At 38.1% G+C, this 15,463-nt stretch overlaps 3 protein-coding genes and 1 long non-coding RNA gene across 13 annotated transcripts in view; 2 read left to right on the top strand and 2 right to left on the bottom strand.

The window, feature by feature from the left end:
• Positions 1–1,279: 1,279 nt before the first annotated feature.
• On the bottom strand, positions 1,280–3,713 carry LOC132909714 (venom serine protease 34-like). Its single transcript, XM_060964685.1, has 8 exons — positions 3,557–3,713; positions 3,040–3,257; positions 2,741–2,962; positions 2,450–2,648; positions 2,174–2,374; positions 1,947–2,098; positions 1,694–1,847; positions 1,280–1,621 (listed from the first exon to the last, which is right to left on the bottom strand). The coding sequence occupies exons 1-8, from the start codon at positions 3,600–3,602 to the stop codon at positions 1,596–1,598; spliced, it is 1,218 nt and encodes a 405-aa protein (XP_060820668.1). The 5' UTR covers positions 3,603–3,713; the 3' UTR covers positions 1,280–1,595.
• Positions 3,714–4,265: 552 nt separating this feature from the next.
• LOC132910046 (centrosomal protein of 89 kDa-like) lies at positions 4,266–7,833 on the top strand. Of its 2 annotated transcripts, XM_060965469.1 has the most exons (7): positions 4,266–4,662; positions 4,769–5,135; positions 5,243–5,522; positions 5,602–6,188; positions 6,290–6,777; positions 6,851–7,103; positions 7,169–7,833. In XM_060965469.1, the coding sequence occupies exons 2-7, from the start codon at positions 5,094–5,096 to the stop codon at positions 7,427–7,429; spliced, it is 1,911 nt and encodes a 636-aa protein (XP_060821452.1). In that variant the 5' UTR covers positions 4,266–4,662; positions 4,769–5,093; the 3' UTR covers positions 7,430–7,833. The 2 variants fall into 2 exon arrangements, with proteins under 2 accessions (XP_060821452.1, XP_060821454.1); XM_060965471.1 differs by lacking the exon at positions 4,266–4,662 and having other exon boundaries at positions 4,747–5,135.
• A 434-nt stretch (positions 7,834–8,267) lies between these two features.
• LOC132910034 (microtubule-actin cross-linking factor 1, isoforms 1/2/3/4) overlaps positions 8,268–15,463 on the top strand; it is a 52,163-nt gene continuing 44,967 nt past the window's right edge. For all 9 annotated transcript variants that reach the window (XM_060965435.1, XM_060965431.1, XM_060965425.1 and 6 more), the window contains exons 1-2: positions 8,268–8,521; positions 9,959–10,915. In XM_060965435.1, coding sequence (XP_060821418.1) covers positions 10,813–10,915 — 103 coding nt within the window. In that variant the 5' untranslated portion in view covers positions 8,268–8,521; positions 9,959–10,812. The remainder of the gene's footprint in view (positions 8,522–9,958; positions 10,916–15,463) is intronic.
• LOC132910080 (uncharacterized) lies at positions 8,621–15,454 on the bottom strand. Its single transcript, XR_009658678.1, has 2 exons — positions 11,785–15,454; positions 8,621–9,625 (listed from the first exon to the last, which is right to left on the bottom strand). It is a non-coding gene; the product is annotated as an uncharacterized LOC132910080 (long non-coding RNA).

Here is a 15,463-nt window from a genome sequence, read left to right as displayed (position 1 = left end):
AAAAGTATTCCAATATTATTTGATTGATATCGGACGATTCTACTTACGAAAAGACTAGCATCTATTTTTTCAACTGATTGCTGATAAAGTACAAATTGTCTGTACATACAATAAATATCGCATGTTACGGGGACTGGCACGAAATTTTCATAAACCACATCTGGTACTCGTGTGAAGACGACGAGAGTACCCATTTGTGAGAACCGTCATCAACTAAATAACTATGTCAAGGGCAGATCACGTCGAAGAAATCAATTTGTTTAATAAATATCTCTCGTGTACGACGATATGACTGATTTTGTGCGATCGTACGCAATTGCGCCACGAATTACCCGTTCGGCTTGTTCGATTAATTCCCCCTTTCTTGTCATCTATTTATAGTGAACCGAGAAACCTCGGCGAGCAGACAATGTCTAAAACGATTCATTGATTGTGCTTATAAATCAATTTCTTTTCCTTTTCTCGTCGATGTTTGCTTCCTTTTGTATTTCACAGGTAAACAGAGATAATTATACGTATTTGCTCTGATTTGAACGTAACCGTGGAGCTGTTGAATATTCCCTCTCGTAAAGTGTCTCACGTCACATCCTCATTCACGAACTTATTAATAATGAGACATTGTTTACACGCAGTTAATTTCTAGTTGTCTACGTGCAGGCTACGCGCGGCTTCTAAAGAACGACGCGCTGATATACGCGGAAGGGTCGCGTCGCGTGGCGATGATACCTCGATGATTTTCTCTCGTACCATTACATACCAGCCACGTATATAATCGTTATATATAACGTATATACGATGTATATATACGTTATATATCAGAAATCGCATTGCGTAAGCGTTTTATAGTTACCGATCCGTGCATAAAAATTTAACTCGTTTCGAGCAAATTCGTAGATTAGTTTTGCTTACGATTTCATATCTGCATGCGATCGGAATGTTTGCCATAGACACGCGGCTTTCGTGACCGAAGGCTTTACTTAGTTTATATTTCGCGTGCGTCGTAATATTGCTCGTCTTTTCGTGTTGCGCGTAACAAGCGATTGCTAGAGATCTCGTTCGATGAATCTGACTATTCCGTCTATGTCGATAGAAATAGCTTTTTGTATGAATAGAATAGTTTTACAATCGATTTGAGTGTGACAAGATACAGACGCTCCGGCGTCGATGTTTGAGCGTTCTTACGTAAATATCAAATAACATTAGCGTAGGCAACGGCGGGCGAGGAAGAGACGAAGAAAGGAGGAGGCAGGTTGGGGGCGAAATAAAAGATTCAACTAGCATGATTTAACAATATATATTCAATAACATATCTGAATGTTAAATTACAAAGCTTTCGTCGTCTCCAGACTTGAAACAATAAATCGACACATCCTAATCGTTTGATGCCCGCATGATATGTAATTGCCGATCTAATATAATGTTCGTGCGAATAGTATGTTTGTATTCTTATCGTTTTCTTGGGAACATTTTAAACCTGTAAAACGAGGAAATTTACCTCATAAGTATGTCAGTTGCGTTATCAGCGATATTAATGAAACGACTAGGCCTGCTATCCGGATTGTGTCAAATCGAGTCGAACGATAAGCTGTATTGTCTTATTCTATGATGCAGTACGAAGCGTCTGAAATAACAAAATTGCGAAGGTTACGCGAATATAGCTTTAACTATTTGCATCGCATATTCCACGTCTTACCTGAAGTTGCTGAAATAATCCAGTCGATGTAAGCTCCAACTCTGGTATTTACACCACCAACGACAGCACAACCTATACCCTTTGTAATGATTCCTATCAGGACAAGTCGTTTAGTCGTCGGATTTTGCCATAGAACTGGTCCACCACTGTCCATCTATTTTTTAAATAAATGCTTCAGTATTACTGCATTCATGAAAAATTTATTTAATCGATCGATCGCATCAATTCTGCTACAATTCAAAGCGAAATTTACTTGACACGAATCCTTGTTTTCGGCATAGGTACAGATTTGATCTGACGTTATATTCTTGTAATTTTTAGAACACTGTAGATACGTAAGCACGCTTAAGGTAACTTTTTGCAAAATATCAGAAGTTGGGCCACCATAATCCGTTGTTCCCCAACCTAATTTTATCAGAAATGTTGAGATATAATAACAAAGCGAATCGTAACGCAGTATGTAACCATTATATCACTAACCCAACAATTCAACATAATTGCCACCAAAAGTATCTAACGAATGTTGAAAAGGTAGACAGGCCGGACCAACCTCGTTAGTGAACTTCATGTCTTTCTCTGTTTTTACGATAGCCACGTCATTTTGATCAATTCTTTGACCGTAATTAGGATGAATCATAATTTTGATTATTCGATGTAACACCGTGGCGTTTGTATCCGATCCTACAGATCGAAATCAAATTAACCACGATGCGAGATACGAGATACGAAGTACTTGCATTTACAGTAGACGCTTACCTGTTCGCAAATCATGATCGCCAACCAGGGCACCCAATTTCTGGTATTCTTTCCCGTTGACGCAATGTGCCGCTGTTAGTACGTATCTTGTGGATATTATAGTGCCTCCACAGAATACGACTCGTCTTTCGAAGTCCACAATACCAACCATCATAGGGAACTCGTTCACCCCTGTATCATTTCCACCGACGATGCGACTCTAAGAACGGTTAACAGAAGCTCTCATTTGCTTAGAATAACGTCACTCAATCTAAATGAAGCGTCGACGAATTTGCGTAAATATATACATACAGGGTTTTTCCATCCACATTCACAATTTTCGGAATCTTGGGGTCGCTTCACTGATCTCACTTCACAAGCAAATCGACCACCGCTCGACCATACTGGTGATTGCAGCGTTACAACCATCGTGTTTGATTCTGATTGTATGTTAAACTTTCCATTACCACAATACCGATGCGTAGTAGAAGAATTGACTTGCACAGCTACTTTGTCTTGGAAGCAATTGGAACTCTGCGCGAAAATTATTCGTTATTTTCGATTTCTCTTACGATTAGTAATTAATTCTACAATGAAAACTATATCCTTACCCATGGTAATTCAAACGTGCTACAGGTTAAATCAACTTTATACTCGCTTACGATGGTCCATGAACATGATTGTGACCTCCTATAGAAATTCGGGTATTCGCGGTTCTGAATGAAATACTTAGTACCAGGAGTTAGTTCGTGATAGTAGGTGCAACTGCCATTTGTAGCATTACTTAATTCAATCGAAAATATAGACCAACAAAATAGCAAAACCGCCGCTGCAACGAAAACAAATTTTTTCTAGGAAAATAATCAGAAAAATAAATGTAAAACGTTTTTTTTTTATTTTCAGCGAAAAATTAAAATTTGATAAAGTGCTCGAAACGTGATAGCGTCTGAATCGAATGCTTAAAATCAGATATATCTGTGGTATAATTTACTTTTTACAGATATGGCAAGATAATCAGAAATATTTTGATATAGCACCGATTGTATACGATAAGAAGCACTTTATGAATGGTTGCTAAATTCTTTGCACCAAATTTCTTTTGCCAAATAAAAGATTCATTATGTGTACCTTGTATCATAAAACCGTGGAACGCGGCGGTGCGTATAGAAAGCATGATGCTTTGATCAAAAATTTGTTACGCGACAAGTACGAAGATTTCGGACACACAGTCGCTATCCATCTATTTGCATTTGCGTGCATTCCGGCGTTTTTATCCACGTCGCGAAGACGAGTTAAAGCAGCAACTAATAATTTCGCGGGTATTATCACGGGCTCTTATCAGAGGTAGTTGCAACCTCGAGAAAAAAAGTAGATTTACGACAACTACTTAATATTTTCGCAACAAAATTCATACAAAATTCCTTAATGTTCATATTTTCTCATTTTCAAAACGCTCATTTTCAGCACGTGAAATGCTTCATTTTTTAATTAGTCGATATAATCGTTTCGATCAGGACTGACGTGATATCTTATATTACAATTTTCCATAGAAGATATCCAAGACATTGATATCTTACTTTTAATTAGAGATGTATAGATATTTCGCGAGATTATAAACGCGAGATATCTTGAGGTAATTAATTCATTTATCACTTGATAAGATAATTATTTCGTAATATTTTTAGCATTCTAAAAAAGCTACCTATTTACTATTTATTTAAGATATCTATTTACTTAGGTAATTTTAATCGTATAAAATAATAATTTGCTTGTAAATGTAGTATAAGAATTTGTTTTGTTAATTCGTGGATACACGTAACTATTTTCCTTTTTCTTTTTATATGTTGTAGACTTTATTCAATAAAATAGAGTCAGCCATATCGCATACTTTTTCATGTTTCTCATATATTACATTCGTATTAAGATTAAAGATAAAATATATAATCATAATATACCTCAATTCATAATTATGTACTCGTAAAATGCATTTTCCTTTCAACATTTTCTATTTAATTGACGCAGATATAGATGCAACGTCAAACAGTCGAGGACATCTTAGATACTGCTGCAATTAGAATGTAAAATATTGATAGTAGTAATCATTTCTGGACTGATTGTCGAAAATTTTGCACTTCTAAAAATGACTTATTTTTCCACCTTGCAAGTGCAATTTTAAAACAAATATTTTTATATTGGGGAATTTTTATTGGGGAACGCACAAGCATTTTACTCCAGTAAGGTATTAAATAAATATTATTAAATAATAATTTGAAGAATCAAAATGATCAAGAATCCAAAGATTTTGTGTGGCACGATTCTAATCTATTTGAATTTGTTTAGATTACTCTTTATGTAATTGCTTTTGAATCATCTTGATATAAGCCAATAGCATATCGATTTAAAATAGAGTCAGGAAAATTGAAGTAAACACCATCTGGTGTGAATGTTTAGTACAAAAGTAGTTGCTATGACAATAGATGTCATACAAACTCGAAAATTAATAAAAATATGCACTATCGTATAGGTGCGTATTTTGTTTGACTAAATTTGTGATGTTTTTTTCGTGTAAAGTTGATCAGTTTACCTGTGATTTAAAATATTTTAAACAGTTTTGATCAAATGACTTTATTAACTTATATCAGATTTAAACTATAAAATAAGGAAGATGGCTAATTGTGATAGTATTATTACCCAAGAAAAGAAGAAGGTAATTATTATTAATAATAGAATTAGTATATTATGTTTGTAAGAAAACAAAAAGCTGTAAGCAAATACTTCATATGGCCTTAACCTCATTTCCTTTATTGTACACAGCATAACTACAGAAGAACAACAGGTGCTAAAAGCAATCAGGATACAACTTCCATACCAATTTACCGTCGCAGACGCGTTGCAAAAACCAAACATACGCTCAGAGCTCACAATGTTTACAAATATCCATCAGATTGGATAACTGATAATGATATAAATGAACCTGAAGATGAATTGCTTTTGAGAAATAGAACTGAAACATATGAACATGAAAGAAGTAAGAAGCTAAACGAGGATGGTAGTCTTCAAAAGCAAGCATTTGATGAAGTTGATGCAGATTCAGGTATTAAACATACATAGGTTATAAGACAATTATTGACTTGGATGAATGATAATCAAAATCTCATGTTGTATTATTTTAGGTATTATTTTATCACGAACAAGAAAACATGTCTCACGGGATGTAATGAAAATAGCTGATGAGTATCAGAAATTGGAAAAACGTTATAAAACTGTCCAAGAAGAATGTCAGAAATTAAGTGATATATTGGAGCAAAGAGAATTAGAGTATAAGAAAGTATGTTTACATTATGAGACGTTAATACAAATGATTCAGGAATTAGAAGAAGCCAAAGTTTCTCTGGTTCAACACAATCAAAAACTTGAAATGGAGAGAGTTCAGTCGAATGAAGATATAATACTTTTAAAGAATATTGTTTACCAGTTAAATACCGAATTAGAGAGATATCAAGACAAATTAGGAGGTCAAAAGCATGAAAATATTTCTGTACCTGCAGAAAATGAAAACAAATATGACTCAAGGATTTGGGGAAGTATTAATTTTCATGCATTGGGACCACTTTTAAATGCTTATCAAGAAAATTTATCAGAAAAGCAGGAACTTGTACACATGTATGAACAGGAAATGGCTGAGTTTAGTAGTAGATGTAAGGAAATTCTTACGGAAAATGAGATTATGCACAGAGAAGTAGAAGGATTGAAGTCAGAGGTAAATAATTATAAATATATAGACGATATGAATAAATAAATGTATATAAAAAGAGGTGCTTTACATCATACATATAAATAACTGCAATAAAAACTGTACAGTGTGATAGGTATACAAAGGAAATATCAAAGTTGCTTGAAAATACTACGTTACTAAAAAATCAAAATGATATTTTAAAAAAGGAAGCTGCAAATGTAAAGAGAGAAACTGATGATATTCGTTCATCATATGAGTTAAAAATGGAAGTAATTTTAAAATGTAATGAAGCATTAAAAAAGGAATATACAACCACAGCATCAGAACTGAGCAATTTACGAGGTAAATACGAAATTTTAAGCAAAGAATTTGAAAAAATGAAGGGTAAAGGAGATCAAACAGTACCTATTGCTGTTCATACTACCGCTATCGAAGAATGTAAAACATTGTTAGATGAATTAAAATTTCAATATGAAAGTGAAAAACGTAATCTCTGCAATCATATAAAACGTATAGAGGAGAATCAACCCGAAAACGAAAAACAACTTATAATGGTTACAGCTGAAAGAAATCATTTAAAAGGTCTTGTAGAAAACCTCGAAACAACCTTAAAGTAAGTTATTTATTTGTATATTTTTTATGCAAATGTTCTATTCATACAGAATAAATACTTAGGTCTTTTTCAGACGAACGCAACATAGAATTGAACATATGCATACTATTGTTTATTCGACTCGAGTTTCACGTAATTCCCTGAAGGAGAAATTAAGTAAAGTGACTGCTTATTGCGAAGAACTGTTTTCCGAGTATGAAAGAATTGTTATAGAGAGAGAAAAATTACTTGCTTTCTTACGCGAAACGGAAAAAGAAAATGCAGATATGGATCGTCTTGGTAAAAGTATTAACAGTCGTGTGGAAGGTTTAAAAAGTCAACTAGAAGTACGTTTAAGATATATGTAGTATTTAATAGAATAACAAAAATCTTAAATAATTTATAATTTCAGATTGTTCAAAAAGGTACGAAACAGCAGGTAGATTCTGTGGAGAAACGTATAAAATTACAAGAAGTTCATGTACGCCTGATGAAACATGACTATCAACGTAAAATACAATATTTAAACGATATAATTAAGCAACAAGAAGAAATGATTGAAAAGTTACAGAAAGAGAAGCATTCTAGTCTGGGTAGTTCAACAAGACGGATACTTCAGACAACGAATGATGATAATCCAAACAACTGTAATACTGGAACGAAAAATTCATGATCTTTGAATCTAGTTCATAAAAGGTCTGCATACTATAAAACTCGTGATAAGATCGTCTATAATAGATTGGACTTTGAAACTGATTTTCAACGAATATCATAATAAGCATCTAATTATGGAATAGGTGCTACTCGAAACATCGTCCTCATATTTACAAACCGTGTCAGTCGCTTTATTTAGCGGTGACATCAAATGAAGCAAGTGGTTGCGAAGGCTACTGTACTCCACTCTATGAACTGTCGATGGCAGTGGAGGCTCTAATAATCATATGGTGAAAAGTTGATGTCATCCGTTATAGGTATGATGTCAGATGCGTTCCATTCATTCATATGTAAAATACACCTGTTTTAGCTTTAAATTTTTTTAAATAGAATTTAATAATAACCTTGAGCATCGATAATGTATCTATATCGATATTTTAATAACCTGTCCATACGATATATATCCGAAAAATTAAGTACTTTTTCAGTTGCATGGATATAAAAGATAAATTTTTAAATTCATATTCCTTTCGATCTCTGCGTTTCTTTCCTTATTTCGCTTTAGTTTTTATTTAGGAAGTTTGCATATATATTCTGATTATTATCATAATTGTATATTTCGAAGAAAAGAAATGTTGTAAAAATGAAAAAGATATGCCGAGGAAATCGGAATAAAAAGTAAATAGAGATAACTTGTATTGAAATAACGAGAAAAATAATTTTTGGAATTAACCCGCGTAATAAAATAGTGTGGTTAAGTAACCACCGGGGGGCGTTGCGAATCGAGAAAATTATTCAGTTGTGCCGCTGAAGTTCGGAGATTCTCGACGTATTTCGGGGCCATTCGTCAAAAGCAAAATGTCGTCTGCTAGGCGCGTCGTCGTCGTCAGGAACCGGGCTGTATTTCTAACGCGAAAATTGCTATGATAAGTGATAATGCGATGTCTTTGCATACAAGTATGTAGTGTTTTTTGTTGGAAAGTGTGTCAAAAATCGCAAAAGGATATTCTTCGAATCGGGCTGTTTCGTTGCCGTCAAAGAAACTCGAGGGGAATACCGGTGAACATTGATTTTTCCTGCTTTCGCATCTTACTCGACAGATGATCAAACGGTAATGCATACCCTTCGTATTCTATCGAATTGTTAATATCGTAAAGATTTCAATGACTTCGTGCTTTTGTTAGAGGAAATAGATTAAAAAGAGATAATATATCAGTTTATCCACATTGTATTACATGAAGTTGATTATTTGTTTCAAGTTTCCAACAGATATGTTCGACTGAATCACAGTTACATTTCATTATTTTTGGTGAAACGGTTATCTTGATTAGTTACTTGCAGAATGTTTTCCGCAGATGTCGCTGATTCTTGATATTATGTACATTGCTCGTACATCTTTCACGTTTAAGTAGAAAACTTCTGAATTTTATGATAACGTTCTTCAAGAGTATCGTGTACATCTTCGTGATGCGCAAACTGAAAGAATTTAGTGTCATTTCGTTGCAATGTTACTGACTGTGTTCTCATTACGTTTTTTGAACTGTTAGGTTAAGTTTAACTCGAGAATAACCAAATTACATCTTTGTTTCAATCAACAAGGATGTTTTGAAGCAAAAGTGTTCTCAAGTGTTTGATTATTTATCAGAAAAACGTATAAAAGTATTTGTTGTGATTTTGCATCCGACATACTTAAATTTGAAGTACAGAAGAGACGGAGGAAACAGGAGAGGAAATTTATTTCGCGTGGTTTCGTGCGCCATAAATTGAAATCTTTTAAGTTGCGAATATACAAAAAACGGATATTTTTTTCATTTGAACTGAAAAGGAAATTAACTAAAACCATGAAAAGCTTCATTTGTAAAAATATTTCGTCGTATATAAGTGTTTCAATCAATAACCATCAGAACAAGCATTTCAAATGAAGTCGGATCATTTTACCTCTGACAGCAATAGAATCATTGTTAAATAGATAATAAAATGTCCTGAGGGTTTGGCTTGTTTCTAGCCCAAATATACACATATGCGTATAAGCAACTAACCCCGTTTGAAAATAGAATGGTGAGCTGTACATCGAAGAATTTACACGTTTCAATTTTTTTTAACGCCGCCTGAGAATTAGTTCGACTTGATACGTTACCACATCCGCTTCCGGTTCTTTGTATCGGATCTCTCCCGATCTATCTTTTGCACCGTTGATGCATGTATTTAACATGTACTGAAATTAAATAGGAAACGCGTTAAATATCGTTATTAGCACCATCAGCACTCGTTTGTTAAATGAAGTTTCATGATATTTCGGACATCCTTAGAAAGCGCTATACGACAGGAAGCAATACTTTCCCCACATGAGTCATAATTCGAGTACTAAAATATTAATGCAATATTGTTCGCCCCGTCTCCTCTGGACACGCAGAGTCACGCGGAGTATGTCGTGGGTATTTTGTAAACTAAATATGTACATACTTTTGTACGATTTACTATTAATGTTATGAATGAAAAAAAGAAAGGGAATAGGAAGAACTAAAAATATTCTTTTTCATATTTATAGAATGTTTCGGAAGGGGGATAATATCGAAGACAGCGAGGGCGGTGGAACTAGACTACGATATTTTGACGTGTGAAATACTAAAGAATCTTGAGTTGGTGGCAAAGGTTGTGAAACATAGGAACAACGACGGGAATTTATGGCCGTGTCTGCGAACTCGAGTCTGACTTAACTGTTTTCGGCCAAATCTAACCTGACCTAAGCGCCGCTGACGACGAAGATACGAAGCATTGCTGATCATCGGCGTGCTGGAAGCACGTCACGTTGCTGGCTAAAGTAACTGCTATACGTATCAGCGAGTATCAAAAGGACGCCAGACATCGCGTACGCTTTCCCTGTTCGTTCGTCTCCTTGCCACCTCTCTTCCTTCCGTTCCGCCGGTGCAGTTCGTGCACTTCTACGCAGCGATACACTACTCTACCCTACAGCGGCGTCGTGTACGGTAAATAAACGCGCAGCATGCTGGATACGAGTTCCACGTGCTTTTCGTTCGGTTGAAACTATTTTCAACAACAAAGCCATTCATCTCGAAACAAAGAGAAAGAAAAAAGGGGAAAACGCTGCTAGCGTGATCTATATCACAGAGGAAGAGAGTAATAAAAAAGAATGTCGTATCTAATATTGCGTGCAAAGTTGCCAGCTGCCCGCTGTCGATAACACGGCGACTTAGTTCGGTGCACTATTCGCCGCTGCCCTCGGCAACATTATTGAACGTAGACGACGTAATACTTTGCAGCTCTCTTGTGTGTTGCGGTTGTGAAATTGCCAAGTGGTTGTGAAACAGTGCCGAGCAAAAGAGGAGTTGCACGAATATGGTGTAAAAAACAAAAGAAGTTTCAATTACACAGTTTTAGAGAATGGAGTTCGAGCTGGACGGAAGTCTAAAGGAATGGGTAAAGGATAAACCGCTGAGTATCCTGCAGCTCGATCCTGCTGACAGAGCCGTCTTACGGATTGCCGGTAAGTGTCAATCAGTGTTTCCAGTTTCCGTTTTCATAAGCCGGTTACGTACTTAAATTCTCTATGGCGCGGTGTTTCGCCTTCCGCCTTTCGTTTTCGTTCTAAGTTCGATTCGCGAATATATATTACACGAGGTTTGCTGCTTTGCCGAGGAAGAAAAAGTAAATGTATTTTATCTTTCGTTTTCGATGTATAAAATGCGTTCACAAACTATACGAGCTATTCGATCAGTTATAAAATGGACCTCATTATATATACGAGTGTGGTGAATTACGTTAAACGGTGATGACGTTTGCCACGACACACCGACTGTCGTACTACTAATCGACAACATGTACGTAATCGACTAGAATGTTAGCATATAATGAGTGAATTAACGACTACATCGATGATAAATTATCTACTCTTATTTTTCAAATCGGAAAAATATTAATCGAGCAGACTAATAAATCGTCGGGACGTGCTTTCGAATCAATAATGACGCTAATAATTGATGAAGTTTTTCTGACCCCTTGTATTACCTCCCTGCTGATTCTCCCCCGAATACCCCTTATCGATCGTATCGATTAGCGCATAAGGGTTTCGTTAAAAGAGGAAAGTATGGTATATACGTATATGATCGCATCGTATCGTCTGTTACTCTCCGTGAATTGGCCCATTGGAAAACTGATATACGTATAGTCACGTATATATGTACATACATAGAAGAAGTCATAAGAAATTAGCTGCGTTATAAATTCTTCTGATGTAGGAAACGAGAATCGTTTGCGGTACTATCTTGCGTCGACCTTCGACGCGGGATGTTGACCAGGAATAGATACTCGACACCATTCGATAAATATCGGATTGCAGTTTGCTGATCATCTTACCGTGAGAGATTTTTCATTCAGTTTGCGTGCCTCTGTCACAAGTCGTTCTTCGCGACGCTTAGATCTTCGAACCAATTTTATCCCTCCGTACATACAACGAAACCTCGGTAAAACGGACCACTTCCACGATTATCGAGTCCGCTAGTCTTTTTTTTCCTTCCTCGACGGGCATAGGACAAGCATGTGTATGCATATGAACGTATGCATGTAGGACATATCCGATTCGTGAAATTACAGGCTCTGATTCACGCTCACAAAAGCAACGGCGCGCGCGGTCTGCTTGGTTCCGCACCATTTTCACGTAGCGTCGTTAAACTGGTGTTCGATCGACGTAACGTAACTCTCGTTATCTCGTAAATATACCGTAGGTGGGAGCCAATATCGAAGTATCGCATCTCGGGCACGCGAGCATAATTGTTTCTAATTATAACGACCTATTGGTACGCTATCGTGAATGCTCTAGTAACCGTTGTTCTATCAAGTACCGGCGGCCGATTCTCTCAATTGCCTCTCTGCTCTCAAGACTCACGCCGTTTCTCCCCCCACTGTATTAATTTATGGTTTTCCGAGAACGCGAGCGAATCTCGGCTGGCGAAACGACTTTTAACCACGTTGAACGCGTTCCGGTCGAGAACGATGAATGAAGACACTTGTGTCGCGATCAAAGAGAGCAGACAACCGAGCAATATGCGGTTAACGATCCAACCACGTCGTCGCGTCGATGAACTCACGACCATGCTTTTCACCGGTCACGGTCCATAAGATGTTCGACACAGAGGTTAGTACTAGTTCACTATGCCTACGCGATGGCAAGTAGTGAGCGGAGGCGGCAGGTTAGGTCGGTCCGCATTAATCTAGGAGCGTGGAGGCGGCAACAGGTGCTCGGGTCATGGTTCGTTGCCCCAGCCTCGAGAACGTCTTCTTCCCCCTTCCTTCTTTTTGCTCTTACAACTTTTTTCCTTCCTCTTCGTTACTTCCTTCCTCGCGGCAAACTCGTTTCGTTTTGGATACGCTCCGTTGCGGTGTCATTTACAGATCGTTCGAGATATTTCTTTTCTAAAATCGAATCCCCATCCTAATAGAATAGAATTGAATAGCACAGTTCGCTTGTTTTTCTACGAAATTGTCGAGTATTTTAATGCCAATAGTTGAAAAGGAAAATATAGATATACAACGAGTTTAGAAAATCGAAGGTGGAAACAGAATTTTAACCGATGCATTGTTTTGCACCTGTTAGTCGTACATTTGTTACGATGTCTGGTTTTCTTTGCCTACGTACAAGGCTTCACAAGCTGCTCGCTAGATGTCCCGGGGTACCCGAAGTATCTGAAGAGGTCGATGCATCCGTGTCTCGTCTTGTATTTTTCGCGGGAGAACTTTTCAGAATGAGTAAAGGCCTGCGTGTAACACGCGAGTATCTCTCGAAACGAAAGGACAGACGGTGGCCTAATTAACTTCATGAAACTAATTCGTCTGACACTTGAGAGATACTCTCATCATTTCCTTGCTTACCTGCTTTGTAGGTCTTCTTCATCCCGCGCTCCCTTGTTCCTCGAGGATTCTTATCTTCGAGGGACCAGTAGAACCTTACACGGACCAACATCTGTAGCGTTAACCCGGGCGAATACGTTCCAATCTACCAATTCGACGTTCAAGATCAGACTAAATTTCTTTGGCGCAAACTGGGATTTAATATATATTTCGTGGAGTAATCTTCATGGCGATCGGCGGTACAGTTAGGAATCCGTGTGTACATGCCAACAAGGCAGGGAAGATAAAAAAAATTAAGGTAACAGATAAAAAGTTGCCCGGTGGGATCCAGGCCATGAGTCGGGAACGATGAACCGCTCTTCGAACTCATCGAATATGTAGTAGACATTACGATATAACGTTAGAAGAGTGGAAATTATTTCGTTTGAGGCGAATTGATGCCTGCAGGCGTGCATTCAGCTCGTACCAACGGTTCTATTTGGTAAAGTCGCGAAAATTCGTTTGTGAGGACTTGGATCATCGTCCGGAAAACCGATGAGATTAGAAGCTGTAAATAGCTGTGTGCCCAATACATATATCAGCTTACAAGAGGCTTAGGCCTCTCATATTGAAATTCAGATCATTTCGACCCTTGGCGTGTTTGTATATCTGTTCACGCTTTCGAGGACTAACGGTTCGACCAAATTATTTTCTTTCCAGTTTCCAGCTGGGTCACTCCTTGTCCAGCGAGAAGCTGTCATTTAAATTTATATACAAATGGCCATCAAGTATCAGTATATCGAGGCTACGCCGAGAATTTTTGGTAGTTTGTAAGAAGATTATTTGGAGTCGAGGCTCTTTAAAATTATAGCCGTGAACATTGTTAAATACACTTGACGTTTAACTTATTGTAGGGATTATCATAAAAAAAAAAAACGGAAATTAAACGGTACATCGGCCGTTAAATTGCAACGAACAGTTATTCAGGGTAATCGATTCCTTAATCACTGACTTGAGTACTTACTCATTCACCTTTGTACTGGAACAATAGCCGATACCTAGTTTCTGTCAACGAGTTAGTCACAACATAGTTGGATAATTTTACACGACGCAAATGTTATCATGTATCTTGATAAGATAAACTTTCGAAGATATATCGATAAATTTGTGCATTCTTGATCGCGAGCAGGATTAGCGATCAGGGCGAGAGTCACATATTTAGTGTGCACATCTGTTAGCGGCGACGCCGCGTTTGCCGTCGAGTTTCACCGCGAGCATAAACAAGAGGTAGAATATCGGTGACGTTAGGAATGATCGACGAAGAAAAAATGAGGTACATTTGGCCTGGCGCCAGATCGCAAGAATTCTCACGCTAGCGTCGGGTTCTCCCGCGGCTAGGATACGGCGTCGTTTTCTTACTCGTGATCTTCTCTTTAGCCAGGGAGGTCGAAGAATTCTCTGCGAAACGGTAAACGGTAGAGGATTACCGCATTGAATGAATATCAGAACGCGGTCGTATTCACGCGTGAAACGCGAACAATCCTTGTCCTGTTTGGCACACAGTCTTCGGTGCATTGAATTCGTGATTCGCGGTATTTTGCACGGCGCGCCCCTGTCGTTACGTGACCTGCCCTACGAACCTGTTTGTAACGGCAGCTATTCCACGGCGGCGGAGTACATCGCTGTCAAAAAGACAGAGGCCTTGTCTGGTCTTTGTCTATCGCATCTGTCCCTTGGTCCTGTCTCTGTTCACCTCTCAGGCGGTTTCACCCCGACCCTCGGCGTGTCGATTTCTCTGTTCAACGAACGGAGAAAGTGAAGGATGAACGAGCTGCAATGGCGGGGCATGCGAGGAGTAGGTTCTGGAACCTCGAGGCTCGAGGTAGAGGCAGCTTGGGTGGGCGGCAGTTGTCCAGGCCGCCGCAGTCTGTATCGAGGCGACGTGCTCTACACGACGGAGCGGCAAATCGCGTCTTCTCCAACTCGCAAGCCGCTCGCTCGCTCTCCTTCTCTCCCCTTTCTGTCCCCTCCCCTCCTCTTTCCTCTTTATTCTCCCTCCCTTCCTATTCTCTCTCGTTCTCTCCCTTCATGCGTCTCGTTGCCATTCCTCCTTTTGCTCGGTTCAGTCCTCCCCTGCGTTCGTCGCGCTGTTCCTTATCCGTCCGTTGCTCCTCTTTCCTCGGCCCATTCATCCTTCTCGGTCCACCTT

Source organism: Bombus pascuorum, chromosome 8 (genome assembly GCF_905332965.1).
Source record: "Bombus pascuorum chromosome 8, iyBomPasc1.1, whole genome shotgun sequence".
NCBI classification, from domain to species: Eukaryota; Metazoa; Arthropoda; class Insecta; order Hymenoptera; family Apidae; genus Bombus; species Bombus pascuorum.
Note: the sequence above shows the minus strand (reverse complement) of the source record. Positions and strands in the feature narration are given on the sequence as shown.

Excerpts from the sequence above, each read along its gene's own strand:
- LOC132909714 (XM_060964685.1), bottom strand. The coding sequence starts at position 3,602 with ATGCTTTCTATACGCACCGCCGCGTTCCACGGTTTTATGATACAAG. Across the intron at positions 2,099-2,173 it reads CAATTATGTTGAATTGTTGG|GTTGGGGAACAACGGATTAT; the intron begins GTTAGTGATATA and ends TGATAAAATTAG. Across the intron at positions 1,848-1,946 it reads AAAACAAGGATTCGTGTCAA|ATGGACAGTGGTGGACCAGT; the intron begins GTAAATTTCGCT and ends TTTAAAAAATAG.
- LOC132910046 (XM_060965469.1), top strand. The coding sequence starts at position 5,094 with ATGGCTAATTGTGATAGTATTATTACCCAAGAAAAGAAGAAG. Across the intron at positions 5,523-5,601 it reads TGAAGTTGATGCAGATTCAG|GTATTATTTTATCACGAACA; the intron begins GTATTAAACATA and ends GTATTATTTTAG. Across the intron at positions 6,189-6,289 it reads TAGAAGGATTGAAGTCAGAG|TGTGATAGGTATACAAAGGA; the intron begins GTAAATAATTAT and ends AAAACTGTACAG.